The 16,310-nt window shown below is 37.9% G+C and overlaps 1 protein-coding gene across 2 annotated transcripts in view; it reads right to left on the bottom strand.

Moving 5' to 3' along the window:
• Nucleotides 1–3,257: 3,257 nt before the first annotated feature.
• Nucleotides 3,258–16,310, bottom strand: part of fdxr (ferredoxin reductase) — a 15,516-nt gene continuing 2,463 nt past the window's right edge. The window contains exons 2-12 of one of the 2 annotated variants that reach the window (XM_062056273.1): nt 14,571–14,677; nt 14,115–14,210; nt 13,589–13,711; nt 13,396–13,509; nt 13,213–13,314; nt 11,467–11,574; nt 7,946–8,030; nt 5,520–5,719; nt 5,288–5,459; nt 5,032–5,205; nt 3,259–4,344 (exon numbers count right to left, since the gene is read on the bottom strand). In XM_062056273.1, the coding sequence (XP_061912257.1) occupies nt 4,214–4,344; nt 5,032–5,205; nt 5,288–5,459; nt 5,520–5,719; nt 7,946–8,030; nt 11,467–11,574; nt 13,213–13,314; nt 13,396–13,509; nt 13,589–13,711; nt 14,115–14,210; nt 14,571–14,677 (1,412 nt within the window). In that variant the 3' untranslated portion in view covers nt 3,259–4,213. Of the gene's footprint in view, nt 4,345–5,031; nt 5,206–5,287; nt 5,460–5,519; nt 5,720–7,945; nt 8,031–11,466; nt 11,575–13,212; nt 13,315–13,395; nt 13,510–13,588; nt 13,712–14,114; nt 14,211–14,570; nt 14,678–16,310 lie in introns of both variants that reach the window. The other variant, XM_062056274.1, reaches the window with a different exon arrangement.

Genomic DNA, 16,310 nt, shown 5'->3' with positions numbered 1-16,310 from the left:
ATGACAACTCAAGCCATGGCCACCAAAATGACATGGGCCACAATGTGACTTCTGATGACCACTATGACAACTCAAGCCACGGCCACCACCAGAGTGACGACATGGGCCACAATGTGACTTCTGATGACCACTATGACAACTCAAGCCACAGCCACCATCAGAGCGACATGGGCCATCACCATGACAACGCAAGCGATGGCCACCACCAGAGTGACGACATGGGCCACAATGTGACTTCTGATGACCACTATGACAACTCAAGCCACAGCCACCATCAGAGCGACATGGGCCATCACCATGACAACTCAAGCCACGGCCACCAAAATGACATGGGCCACAATGTGACTTCTGATGACCACTATGACAACTCAAGCCACGGCCACCACCAGAGTGACGACATGGGCCACAATTTGACTTCTAATGACCACTATGACAACTCAAGCCACGGCCACCAAAATGACATGGGCCACAATGTGACTTCTGATGACCACTATGACAACTCAAGCCACGGCCACCACCAGAGTGACGACATGGGCCACAATGTGACTTCTGATGATCACTATGACAACTCAAGCTACAGCCACCATCAGAGCGACATGGGCCATCACCATGACAACTCAAGCCACGGCCACCACCAGAGTGACGACATGGGCCACAATGTGACTTCTGATGATCACTATGACAACTCAAGCTACAGCCACCATCAGAGCGACATGGGCCATCACCATGACAACTCAAGCCACGGCCACCAAAATGACATGGGCCACAATGTGACTTCTGATGACCACTATGACAACTCAAGCCACGGCCACCACCAGAGTGACGACATGGGCCACAATGTGACTTCTGATGATCACTATGACAACTCAAGCCACGGCCACCAAAATGACATGGGCCACAATGTGACTTCTGATGACCACTATGACAACTCAAGCTACAGCCACCATCAGAGCGACATGGGCCATCACCATGACAACTCAAGCCACGGCCACCAAAATGACATGGGCCACAATGTGACTTCTGATGACCACTATGACAACTCAAGCCACGGCCACCACCAGAGTGACGACATGGGCCACAATGTGACTTCTGATGATCACTATGACAACTCAAGCCACGGCCACCAAAATGACATGGGCCACAATGTGACTTCTGATGACCACTATGACAACTCAAGCTACAGCCACCATCAGAGCGACATGGGCCATCACCATGACAACTCAAGCCACGGCCACCAAAATGACATGGGCCACAATGTGACTTCTGATGACAACTCAAGCCACAGCCACCATCACAGCGACATGGGCCATCATCATGACAACTCAAGCCACGGCCACCACCAGAGTGACGACATGGGCCACAATGTGACTTCTGATGACCACTATGACAACTCAAGCCACGGCCGCCAAAATGACATGGGCCACAATGTGACTTCTGATGACCACTATGACAACTCAAGCTACAGCCACCATCAGAGCGACATGGGCCATCACCATGACAACTCAAGCCACGGCCACCAAAATGACATGGGCCACAATGTGACTTCTGATGACAACTCAAGCCACAGCCACCATCACAGCGACATGGGCCATCATCATGACAACTCAAGCCACGGCCACCACCAGAGTGACGACATGGGCCACAATGTGACTTCTGATGATCACTATGACAACTCAAGCCACAGCCACCATCAGAGCGACCTGGGCCATCACCATGACAACTCAAGCCACAGCCACCACCAGAGTGACATGGGCCATCACCATGACAACTCAAGCCACGGCAACCACCAGAGTGACGACATGGGCCACAATGTGACTTCTGATGACCACTATGACAACTCAAGCCACGGCCACCACCAGAGTGACGACATGGGCCACAATTTGACTTCTGATGACAACTCAAGCCACGGCCACCAAAATGACATGGGCCACAATGTGACATCTAATGACCACTATGACAACTCAAGCCACGGCCACAACCAGAGTGACATGGGCCTTGACAACTCAAGCCACGGCCACCAAAATGACATGGGCCACAATGTGACTTCTGATGACCACTATGACAACTCAAGCCACGGCCACCACCAGAGTGACATGGGCCTTGACAACTCAAGCCACGGCCACCAAAATGACATGGGCCACAATGTGACTTCTGATGACCACTATGACAACTCAAGCCACGGCCACCACCAGAGTGACGACATGGGCCACAATTTGACTTCTGATGACCACTATGACAACTCAAGCCACGGCCACCAAAATGACATGGGCCACAATGTGACATCTGATGACAACTCAAGCCACGGCCACCACCAGAGTGACGACATGGGCCATCACCATGACAACTCAAGCCACGGCCACCAAAATGACATGGGCCACAATGTGACTTCTGATGACCACTATGACAACTCAAGCCACGGCCACCACCAGAGTGACGACATGGGCCACAATGTGACTTCTGATGACAACTCAAGCCACGGCCACCACCAGAGGGACGACATGGGCCACAATGTGACTTCTGATGACCACTATGACAACTCAAGCCACGGCCACCACCAGAGTGAGATGGGCCATCACCATGACAACTCAAGCCACGGCCACCAAAATGACATGGGCCACAATGTGACTTCTGATGACAACTCAAGCCACGGCCACCACCAGAGTGACGACATGGGCCACATGACAACCACCAAGTTGAGTTGGGCCACAAGGTGACATTTGAAGTGCAACATCATTCAATCTGAGCAGTAATGTGACTATGCGCAATGTTCATAACGAAATGGAGATGTGTTTTTTAAATTGTGCGGTGTCTAATTGCAGCAGGAAGAAAACATCAAGTATTTATGAAATCTGGATTTAAAAAAATAAACAAATTTACACCAATTTTTATGCATTGCTTTTTAATTTTAAGTGAAAGTTGATTTAATACTTTTTTATTAATCTAATGTTTAAGGTTTTAATATTTTCTAAGTGTATAATTTACAAAGGTGATTAAAATAAGGAACTAAATTAGAACACCATGTTGGCTGCAACACTTGAGTTCAAAACATTGTTCTCAGTCTAGTGAAGCAAACTCTTTGTAAACTGGATGTACAGTTGGCTTCTATTTCTGTTCATGAAATTCAGGTATTATGGTTTGGTTTTTTTACTCCTTTACAATGTAATCTAAAATTGTGCTATTTTCAAGACTATGTTAAAACAATCTAGGAAAAATACATTTGTAAGTACTTGATTCCCTATCAAGCAAAAATGTCCCCCCGAGACAGATGTGCCCATTAAGTACTCTTTATTTCAACCATTTAGTTCGGTTTATTTATATAGCACATTTATAAATCTAAAAAAAAAACAACCTGTTGGCCAAAGTGCTGTACAGACTTAAGAGGGGCACAGTGTCACATTTACATCGTAACACAGAAGGATGAATAAAATACGGTAGTAAAATATACCTTCAAAGAAGTGACTTACGTCACCTAAAATGTAAAATTAAAACAAGGAAAAAAAAGATGTCTAACTGGATTTGAATGTCGGAGTGAAAATATGTTTAGCCTAGATTTAAATTGGCTCAGACTGGGAGGACCTAATAGTGAAAGGTTGTTCCATAGTCAGGGGCCTGCCACTGTAAAGACTCTTGTTTTTAGCCTAGTTTTTGGGGCAGCAAGGAGGATCTAGTCTACCGTATTTTAGTCTGAAGAGTCCTGCTTGGACAAAGTTGCAGCAGCTCAATAAGATAGGGCGGGGCTTCTTGGTGTAGGCATTTATTTTTTTAAAAAGTAAAATTTTTAAATTATCTCTAAAAGTAACTGGGAGCCAGTGAAGGAAAGCCAGTCGAGGGGTAATGTGCTCACGTCGTTTGATTTTGGTTAAAAGACGAGCAGCAGAGTTCTTTAAACTTCAATTCAAACCAAATGGATGTCAAACTGCCAAGTACATACACATTAAAGAGACGTAAACCTACCATAAAAAAATTCAGGGGCTGGACTCAAAACGGTAGGAATGAAATATTTTCCTTCCTGTTGCAGCTTTGGTCAAAAATACCAATTTTACTGAACTACACATTTACGGTTTTTATGTTTCATCAAACTCAATTTAATGCAAATACAATTTTCTTTGATATTTTTTACATGATCTTGGCACTCTTTCATGTGGATCAAGGTTTGTCTTTGTCGATAAAAATGTAATACAGCTTTGTGAAATCACTAAGCTGTATCCGGTGGTCACATCCAGGCAAGTTGCAGCATTTCTTCCACGGTCAGCAATTTTTCTCTGGGCTTTCCTGTCGACCCACCCCTCATTGTCTCCACACGGTCAATCTTCTCCCAGCCCGAAAAGGTTACAGGCTTGATTTCTACAGAGACGATAAAACGAGACAATTTGATGTCATTTGAAAATATATACAGTACAAAGTAGGATCTTACAATCCTGCTGAAATGTGTGACTAACATTGACAGCTATATGAAATAAGTAAAATGTCCGTCACTCTTGTATAGTCGACTAGAAGTGTATGCTGTTTAGTGCATTTCTCATGTATGAGGCAAAGGTGGAATACAGAATTCCTAGACCCCAACCCCCACCCGTGTATTGCAAAAAAGCGATCATGCGCCCATAAAAAACCCTTAATCTCATCCTTTCAAAGCGTCTACTTGCTTAAATCTTGAAATATTTCCTGGGACAGCGCCCTCTGCTGGATTTACAGCGGCAGCACTCAAACCCATCCATCCATCTACCGCTTGTCCTTAGGGTTGCATGGGGTGCTGGAGCCTATCCCAGCTGCACTCGGGCGGTAGGCAAGGTACCCAGGACAAGTCGCCACCTCATCGCAGGGTCAACACAGACAACACTCACATTCACACACTGGGGCCAATTTAGTGTTGCCCATCAACCTATCCCCCAGGTGCATGTCTTTGGAGGTGGGAGGAAGCCTGCGCAGTCAAACCACTTCTTTAAATTACCGTTTTTAAAAATATTAATTCAAAACCGAGGGAAACAAAGTCAATACCAACTGCAAATACACAGATATATTCAAGTAAAATACCTCTCTTTTCAAGCAGATTTCTGATTTTTTGGGCACCGGATTTTTCAGCAGAAAGGTCCAATTTTCCCGAGTCCATGTCTTCAATTAGGGATCGTGCAGTTTCAAAACTATTATTCATAGTAGTGGCTATCACGCCAGTTGGGCCAGTTTTAAGCCAGCCACTGCAGTAAAGACCTAGAAGCAAGGAACAATTTGACACATGCTTACTTATCTTTCTAATTTTAGCTCACTTGGTGCTGTATTTTTATAAAAGTACCTGCAGCTTGTTGAACACGGCCCATTAGGTTCGGGACTATAGCTTTTTGAGAGTCAAACGGCACCGATGGGTCAATGAGGAGGCTCTTGTAGCCAATGCTGCTGATGACAAGGCCACAGGTCACGTCCTCCACTTCACCAGTGAGCACTGCACGCGCTGCCTCACCTGAACCCTGATGTTAGACATGTCAATTCAGCAATCATCAGTCCAAGGAAAATGAAAATCAGTTTACCTCCAGTTTGTTGACTGCCAGGCGGATGCCAGCCGTCCTGGTGCCATCAGCACTTGGAAGGACCTGGACTGGGCTCCGGAAGAATCGAAATCCCCAACTGCGTGAAGCCTTATTACTTTTTTCCTGCTCTTTTTCTGCTGGAAGCTCGATGGCTGCCTTCAACATCAACTCTGTGAGACGCTTTCGTGGTCTTGGTAAATCTGAAACAGCCATAGTGTAGGCAGTGTTTTTTCTGATATCAAACTAAATGTACCTCCTAGTGTATATATATAATTTTTGACAACCAAGATTAACTAAACAAAATCCGGTGTAACTTTTATAGGAAAGTCCAGGTTCAGTGGTACTTTTTAAACTAAGGTAAATGTTTTTATTTATTTTTATACTGCATTTTGCTGTAGTTAACCTTTTCTTTAACTTTAAACTTTTTGTTACAGTTAAAGATACAAAATGACTTATCACGCCATCGTCATTCCTGAGTAAAAAGTGTTTTTTTTGTGTTAATATTAACAGTAAACTGCATCTGACATTTGCAAGACTAATTCCGGGGTGTCAAACTCGTTTTCATTGAGGGTCACATCGCAGTTATGGCTGCCATTTTGAGATGCCTGTAACACTGAATATATGTGAATAATGTTTAATTGCCTCATGATATTATTCCACAATTGCCTATGTATTTGATTATCTTATGCATGTTATTATATTTTTATTCCATACACATTGATCGATAACTTGCTTTACAATCATAAGTCAGGGTGACAAGCAGAATTTAATAATTTTTATGTTAAAAGAAAAATGCTTGGAATATAAGTAAATTAAATGTTTGTGGCATGATCAGAGATGCGATTGCATACATGCACATTTTCTGTCAAAATTGAAAGAACAAATACATTTTATTGAAGTGCTTTATTGACACACATTATTTCCAAGCTTTTTCAGGCCACATAACATGATGTGACGATCCAGATCTGGCCCTAGGGCCAAGAGTTTGACACCTGTAAACTAACTGACACTTAAAACATTGTTTTGAAATTACTCCCAAATTGCATTTTACCATTGATGTTACTATACACAAGTCTGGACATATAAGCATTTACTAAAAAAATAAAATTGAATCAATAATAAATGCTATATTTTTTAACAAAGAACTTTTTTTTTTTTTTTAATCTAATATTATATAAATACAATATTATTTGTAATACTAAAAATAAACTATTAAAATATACAAATTAGAAAATATAATATACATATTTATATTATTTATCTATATTAAGTACATTGAAATAAATACATGTCTTTGAGTGTGTGTTTATATACTATATACTGCAATGTATTTCATTTTATAATATGGTATATGTATTTTTGCCTCTATCCAGATTTTATGTATTACCTGAAGAAAGGAACAGGACTATCTTCTGAAACTAGAAGTGCATTATAATCCAACAATAACGTTACTGATCAATCCAGTTACAGTACTGACTTCGCTCACACAAAACTGTTTAATATTTATAATGATAGTGATAGATAGTGGTAAGTCCTCATCTTTCAGAAAGAAGAAATGTACATGAGAAAGTATTTAAACAAACATTAATAGTTGGTTACTTTTATATTGTGTATGTGTTGATGTGGGTACAGACTGAATGAATACATTTAAGAAAACAAGCCAAGGTTGTTTGGAGTATTTGTATTGTGTTAACCCTCTCCCTCAACGCATAGTGACGACTAAAGAGAGAACACAAAGAGACGAGGAAGCACCTGTGTTACACTATTAGACAACTGACTGGTCGTTGCACATTTCCTATAACGGCAGCGCTCTCTGCCTTTACTCAATTCACTAGGTATCATAATAAACCCTGAACTGTACTGTACATTCATCATCAAGTGTTTTTCACTAACAAGGACATGGCAAGCGGTCGGACGAATGAGGACAGATAACTGGGGGACAAACTGTTCAAAAAACAAACAAAAAAATAAAAGAAAACACTGCCTTTACTGCTCAAACATGGAGGTGCAAGTTTTGATCAGGAAACCACAGCTTCTTGTCGTCATACTTTTGAATGTTTTTTCACGTGTGACTGCAAATTCAATGAAAAGTACAACTGCAACAATAGGCATTTTTGTATTTGTAAAAGCCTATTTTTAAACTATGTAATTATGTATATAGCAGACTAGTGGAATAGTGACTAGTGGACCAAAAGTAGATAGGTGTAAATGTGAGTATGAATGGTTGTTTGTTTATATGTGTCCTGTGATTGACAGGGTGTACCCCGCCTGTTGCACACAGTCTACTAGGATAGGCTCCAGCAGTATAGAAAATAGATGGATGGTTGGATTATATATTTGGTCAGCAGGTCTACCTAATGAAATGAGCAGTAAATGTATGATCCTAAAATTAGAAGGTGCTACTTAAAAAATAATTAAACTTCCACCTTGAAGAGCTTCACGGACACCATCAAAATCAGTTGGCAGCATCTGAGGCTTGGTCCCAGGCAGGTTGACCATTTCTCTGACCTCCTATAATAAACAAAATGCAAAATGTGTGTTTTCCAGTGAGATAACAATCCATACGAGGACAAATTATTGACCGTACTACATACAACACGACCTCTTCTACTAATTTAACCTAACAGGCTTGGCCAAAAAGGGTTCATCAACAACGTTATAGACACACATAGCAGTTTCTTACACATACATGTTCACTTCCTGTTTTCAATTTGTAGCACAATTATACCAATGTTTTCTAAATACAACAGTTCTCTTCATAAATAGTTAAGTCAGTTACAATTCACATAAAGAGATGATTCATATCTTATTTACAATAAAGTTCTTCTTCCTTATACATTGTAAACATTGTTAGAACCTCTTAAACTGCATTAAGTTAGTACATTATTTGACTTATTTGCTTAACCCAATCCATAATTTAATTCCACATACTAATATACTAAAGGTTTTAAGTGTTTTACGTGCAAAGTACATTTTTCTCTGAAGTTATATTTTGCCACCTTTGTTGAGAAGAATTTGTGTATATTCTTGGGTATCAGGTTACAGTTTGCTTTGTACATAATATTAGCTGTTTGCAAAAACACCCAATCATTGAATTGCAATATTTTAATAAAAGGTTTGTAATTATGCTCTCTATATCCAACATTATGTACTATTCTAACTGACCTACTTTGTGACACTGTTAGTGAATGAATTGTACTTTGGTAGTTATTTCTCCATTTTTCTGGACCATAACTTAGATATGGTACACTAGCGAGCAGTAGAGAATGTGAAGTGATTTTTGGTCTAGAACATATTTTACTTTATTATATAAATATTTCTTGCCACCTTGTGTTATGTATTTTTATATGAGATTTCCACTTCATTTAATCGTCTATTATTACTCCCAAAAATATGATTTATTTTACCCTTTCAATGTCTACTCCGTCTATCTGTATTTGTGTTTGACATTCTTTTCTACTGTTACCAAATAGCATTGTTTTCATTTTATTGAGATTCAAAGAAAGTCTGTTTTTGTCAAACCCTCTTTTTAATTTGTTCATTTCTTTTGGTATTTGTAATAGCTTCTGTGCGTTTTCCCTTGAACACACACAGACACTTCGGCAAAAAATACTAATTTTAAGTCCTCTGTAACTTTACAAATATCGTTGATACAAAGATTGAACAATTTTGGTCCCAGTATTGATCCCTGGGGTACGCCGCAAGATATCTCAAGGGCTGTTGACATACTTTTACCTATTTTCACAAATTGCAAGCGGTAGAAAATAGATGGATGGATGTCTTCCTGTTGGTTAAGTAGCTTCTTATACAGTTTAAAACCAGCCCCTCTGATTCCATATTGTTCTAATTTAGTAATTAAGATATTATGATTGTTTGTGTCAAATGCTTTTGTTAGATCCATAAAAACTGCTGCTGCACTCTGTTTGCCATCTTTTGCATTGGTTATTTCCTGTATTATTTTGATAAATGTCATTGATGTTGAAATGTTAGGTCTGTATCTGTATTGGTTCTCTACAAGTGTTCCACTTTTATTAATGAATTTTTCCAATCTGTTTTTAAATACTTTTTCGATGATTTTAGAAAATTGTGGAAGTAAGGAAACAGGTCTATAGTTTGTAAATTGGTGTTTGTCTCCAGTCTTATAAATTGGAACAACTTTGGCCATTTTCATTTTGTTAGGGAATTTGAAATGATAGATTGCTAATATACGATAAAGGCTCTGAAACTTCTTCAATAACTTTTTTTATGGCTTTCCTATATATTCGGTGACAGTCAGTTGAGGTCTTGGATTTACATTTCTTTACAATTTTTTTTTCTTTTGTCACATTCTTGAGGAACATCGAATTGGGATTTCTGTCTATCTGGTCATTTATGTCCTCAACTGACCTGATCTGAAATCTTTTCAACTACTTCCTTCATATTGTCACTTTTTACATTTAAGAAGTATTCGGGGTAATCCCTCTTAACACCATTTATAATAATACTATTTAAGATAACCCATGTTGCTCTCATAATATTTTTGTTCTTGTCTAATAAATGACTATAATATTAGTTTCTACATGTTCGTAAGATCAACGTTGGTTAGCTTGTTTTTATACGTTTTGCACTTGTTTTTTGCTTCTATAGATCTTCAGCAATGTTACTCTGTAGTTTCCATCATAGATTGTAAAAACCGGTAGATGAACACTTATATCAGATATTAGAAAACTACTTGTTGTATTATTATCAAAATCATTTGTAAATATATTGTCAATAAGTGTGGCACTTTGCCTGGTGATTCTACCTGGTATTGTGATTATAGGATATAAACGTATACTATACATTGTGTGTATGAAGTCATCAATAGTTTTATGCTTAATAGTGTTAAGGAGGTCAATGTTAAATTGTCCACATAAGATAATTACTTTTTGAATGATTTCATTGAAGGTTACCTTGAACCAGTTTTCAAACTAGTCAATGTTTGACGTAGGTGATCTATATATACAACTGATCAGTACGTTTTTGCTTTTGTCATTACATATTTCAATGGTCATACATTCCAAAATATTGTCAATAGCAAATTACATGTTATTCACCATTTTGTAGTTCAAGTCCTTCATCATGTACTACTACTACTACTACTACTACTACTCCTCCTCCGTTCTTGTTGGTTCTGTGGATGTAATTTAGTTCATATCCCTCCAGTTCAAAATCTATTCCTTTTTTTATCAATCCATATCTCTGAGACAGCGATCACTTTAAAGGGGTTGTTGAATTTTTCCCAAAAAATTTTCATGGTGGTGTAAATTGCATACAAGCATCTACCGTGAATTGTATTTAATAAAAGGGGTATGAAAATAACTTTTTTTTGTTGATAATGCTACATTTTATTTTGTATATGTATATATCTATATTGTTAAAATGTTCACATGTAATATTTTGATTGTCAACATTCTTAAATGTAACTAAATGATCTTGAAAAAAAGTATTGGTAACGGCAAAGGCGATACTGGCGCAGGATTACTTCAAATTTTTTCAGTATAGCCCACCCCTAACTTATAGGTATATATTCTTATTTTAGAATAGGTGTCACAAAAAAAGCAACATAAAGCCAAAGAAAAAGCAAAATACACTAGTTGAGTTTTAAATCTTTTGTGAGTCTGAACTTCGTTCTCCTGAGGTATGCTGATATCATGTGGATTAAATTCAGTTTTTAATGACTTAATGGCATACCTTTCTCATAAATGTTGTTTGAATAGAAATTGCTCCAAATTGTGTAGCCTCAAAAATGCTTGAAATTAGTGCTTCCGCTGTATTGCTCGGGGAAGAGTTGAGTGCACAGTGAAGAGCACCACAATTATGTGCTATTAAGTGGGACTTGGATTCCATTATGAAAGATTGGTCTTGATTTTTTTTTGTTAAGTCATAATAAGTTGTCCTTTTAAAAAATACTACAACACTCACTCACCTTGATTGTGCAGGCGACCTGCATTGGTCCTCTACGGCCAACAATTAGCACTCTACGGACCTGGCTCTCCATCAGAGCTTCAAGGGCTGCCTGGGTGATATCAGTATTCTGCAAACCAACAGAAACACGTTTCCATTTATGTCAACAATAAGACGTGTGGGTCTTGTGTAGTTTATTTACAGTATCAATGGCCAGGGTGCCGCTTAACTGGGAAATTAGGGTTAGGGTTAGGGAAAATGTGTAATCTGTAAGCATGATTAAAACACAATGATACAGCAAAGGCATAATAGTAGTAGTAGTATTTGCTCTATTTGGAATGGAAATGCTCCTTCTGACATAATAAAACATACCTAAACACATTTCTTAATCACATTTGATGGAATATTTTCATGAAGAGAGGCTATAAATAATTTCCCCTCGGGGATTAATAAAGTATTTCTGATCCTGATATATTGATATACCTACACACAAAGGACCATGTACTATGTTTTTCAACATTATGAGAGCCATCTAGACATGAAAGAACACCATTTAGTTACATTTAAACTATTTTAATCCAATAGAGGCTGAGCTAATCAGTGGCCACTATACTAAACAGCACATTCTGATTGGTTTGGTCTCCTCTAATGCCCAATACTACTGTAGTATTGATAGTTTTTTGTTTATTTAGGACCAACAGTTAAAGAATATGCTGCAAGAAAATATCCCCCAGAAATCTGCAATGTGGTGAAGCTGCAATATTTGAAGCATGATGTGGTGAGGAACGACTGCATCTTGTGTAAACAATGAATACAGATAATTAACCCCATTGTATTTTTAAAATGTCCAAACTTTCAATAAAATAAAAAAAGAGTGCCACTTAGTAATATTATGTATCATAAACCGTCTACATTTTTTTTTACATTGGTTCAATGTAAACTAAGGCTGCATGGTGGCCGAGTGGTTAGCTTGTAGGCCACACACTCCATAGATTGAGGGTTCAAATCTCTGTTTAGGCATCTATATGTGGAGTTTGTATGTTCCCTCAGTGGGTTTTTCAAAAAATTAAAAAAGATGCATGATAGGTTAATTGAAAAATTGTAATTGGTCGTAAGTGTTCATGGTTTTTAGTTTGTGCCACTGACTGGCGCTTAGTCCAGGGTGTACGCCCCAATCCCATAATGTAATGCCTGGGGAAATATCTAGGGATCGCTGTAACATAGCGTCCTGCCTTATAGGTTTGAGGTTTATCTGTTGTTATTTTAGCTTGTCAACGCTATTTGTCAGCAATCGCATGCAAAGAAGAAGTATAATGTCTTGTTATTATTTCCTGTTATGCGAGTGTGAATAATTGTCTGTCTATCTGTGTTGGCCCTGCGAGGAGGTGGCGACTTGTCCAGGGTGTACCCTGCTTTTTGCCCGAGTGCAGCTGGTATAGGCTCCAGCCCACTGCGACCCCGAGAGGGACAAGCGGGAGAAAATAGATGGCTGGAATATAATCTCACAGCCACTGACAGTCTCGTAGCTCTTCACCAAGAAAGGATCCATGCAAAATGATCATCTCCATGACAAATAAAAAATGATGGAATGAAGACTAGTACATGTGATGTGCTTCAATTATGTATGTTGAGATTTGACAGTGTTTTAATCCAGTGCACTGTTGAGCAGCAAAAAAAGACATCCATTTTGACATTCATTAGAAGCAGAAGACACACTCTGCGCCTTTTACTGTAAACACCAATAATGTCTTTGCCAGTGTTTGCATACCTTTAACATGTCCATGGGAGACAGTAGTATTCTTGCTACGTCCAAAGCCACGTTGCCTTGACCCAGGACAACTGCTGTTTCACAACTTAAGTCTGGACTCAGCTGAATGGAAACAAAAATATCTGAAGTTCAAGAAGCAAAACCTGAACAAAAAAATCTGCTTTGTGAAGAGAATGACAGTACCTGTTGACAACTTGGCAGTCCATTGTACCAGCCCACAAAGTCTTTTGCAGAGTACACGCCGGCCAAGTCTTCTCCAGGTATCCCCATACTCCTGTTTCCTTCTGCCCCATAACTCTACCATAACATATATTAAAATAATAAGTATAACACACATACATTTACACAAAACTAACTTTTCAAATAAGCATCTTACCAATATAACAGCATGGTAGGCTTGCTGTAGCTCTTTAACGCTCACATCCTTTCCGATGTTAACGTTACCGTAGAAACTACAGCGGGCATTTTTGCCTGTCTGTGTGAATGTGTTGATGACGTTCTGAGGAAGTAATTCATTTGTCAGTGATTATGCTCGAAGAAAAAAAAAAAACAGGTGCCAACCTTATAGCATCCAAAAAGAGAAAATGTCAAATTTTGTCCAGCTTCAGTGCAAAACCCTGCTAAGAGACCTGGGTTATTTTTGTTATGCATCTCGTTTTTTTTACTGACAATGGGCATACTCTGAAAAGAACATAAAACGATACATTATTCGATATTACACTAATTTACTTTGTCACCTATAACACAAAGCTAAGATGTTTTGTTCTGATATCTTAGCATATATTGAACTACTCTGGATTAAATGTATGTACAAAATGTGTCAAACTGTCCCTCAAAGTGTCAATTTTCTGTATGCAGCCCTCGGTGGAAAAAAAATTGGACGACCCTGCATTAGGCCTTACCTTTACTTCGGGGTGATCAGGAGCAACCCCAAATCTGACCAGGCCAAAGGGAACAGGTAGTCGCTCATAAATGTCCACTTCAATGTCTTGACGAGCCTGATAGGATAATGTAAACATACAGTATTTCAATCCCTTCAAGTCCAGTTAAAACATACTGTATTATAAGTAATAAGGTTAAAAGACCTAAAAATCAGGAATTATGAATATCTCTATGTATCTATGCTTTCACTAAACAATCCGACCACAATAATAAACACACTGTTAAATGCAAAAATATCTGACGTCTTAATTTTTTCTCAATTTTACATCATAATTGTATCTCACTCTCACATTGAGGTAAAAATAGTTATATAAATCTAAAAAAACAATCCATTTTCCCTTGACACACATGTATCAAAACACTTCTGTATACCAGTACAGTACTAAGACTACATATGTAAATGACTATAGTCATACCTTAATCAAGTGCTGGGTTGTGTAGAAACCTGCTGGACCACTACCAACAATACACACCTTTGGTCTGCAAGATGAAAACCCTGCCTCTCCAAACACAGCCGAAGAGTCTGTTAAGATTTATAATTAAAATAAATGCTATGTTTATTTTTTAAATGTATTATAAAGAAACATTTGCCACTACTGTATATTGGACATGAGCGTGGCTTTTTATTACAGCTGTTCTCACTCTTTTTTTAGTGAAGCATCCTAACTTAACCTGAGAAAAGTGTTCAGGTTGGAAAAAAATATGTGAAGATGTAAAACACACCCAGTATCTGATTTATTACTAACCAAAACAGTGCTCATCTTTAAAGGGGAACTGCTCTTTTTTTAAATTTTGCCTATCATTTACAATTCTTATGGGAAACAAGCACACATGTTTTTATTTTTTTAATGCATTCTAACTCATAAATAAACATAAGCAAAAGTCAACCAACAATGGAGTTAATGGGATTTGCTCCATTCTGCAAATAAAACATTCTAAAAAACATCCAAAAACCGCCTTTAACGTTTTTTTTTTTACAAATGCTGTAATTATATATGTAATGTAGTAACAGGCACATCCACAATAACATGTAATATTAACAACTACTAATCCTGGCAGACTTCATGAGCCCCAAAAATAACTACTTTGGGACAAATGATGATCCAGAACCTTATATTTTTTAGCCTGAATATACAGAGGAAAAGTACCCCACCTTCCATCCGAATGCAGCTGAGATAGGCTCCAGCACCCCCCGCGACCCCAAAAGGGACAAGCGGTAGGAAATGGATGGATGGATATACGGAGGAAAAGCTACAAGTTTTAGAAGCTGTGTGCTAAACAGACCCAGCAAGTGGCATTATTGCTAAGTGCTAAACAAGAAATAAGTTGAAAAGCCTAAGTTGAAAATCAAAGTTGACCAACTTCTCGATTTATGGCAACAACCTTCCACTATACAAGTGAGAGGCATGATTTACAATCTAGAATTAACGTTCACCAACTCAGAGGCGATGCAGCAGCTCACTGATTCTGCATAAGCAAATTTTGCATTACCTCTTTGTAATCACGGCACGGCTAAAAGTAGTTCCTCTGCATTAGTGTTTGTAATAACAATATCGCTAATACTTGGTTAATATTCAGGGCGGGCATGTAAATGGAGTATTGTTGGTGTTTTTGAATGTTTTGTATGAGGGCGCAATAGATTACTCCCATTAGCTGCATTTTTAGCCACCTTGTAGTTGTACAGTGCATTAAAAAAGACAAATGTGTTCTTGTCTTACATAAAGCTTGTGAATGATAGGCAAAATAAAATAAAACAAGTTACTGTCAAAAATTTAAAAAAATACATATAGGAAAACTTCAATTGTAAACAAAGAAATGATTAACCGAATGAAAAATTAAGCTTTAGGAAATAAAATAATTGTCAAAGTAGAGTGCCCTCTGTTGAAATTATAATAAGACTTTATATATACATACAGTATATACACACACACATATATATATATATATATATATATATATATATATATATATATATATATATATATATATATATATATATATGTATATATATATATATATATATGTATGTATATATTTATATATATACACACACATATATATACATACATAATATGCATATATATATATATATATATATATATATACACATAATATGCATATGTATGTATATATATGCATATATATATCATACTTGC

This window comes from Entelurus aequoreus, linkage group LG08 (genome assembly GCF_033978785.1).
Source record: "Entelurus aequoreus isolate RoL-2023_Sb linkage group LG08, RoL_Eaeq_v1.1, whole genome shotgun sequence".
NCBI lineage: Eukaryota > Metazoa > Chordata > Actinopteri > Syngnathiformes > Syngnathidae > Entelurus > Entelurus aequoreus.
This window is presented reverse-complemented; position numbering and strand designations above follow the sequence as displayed.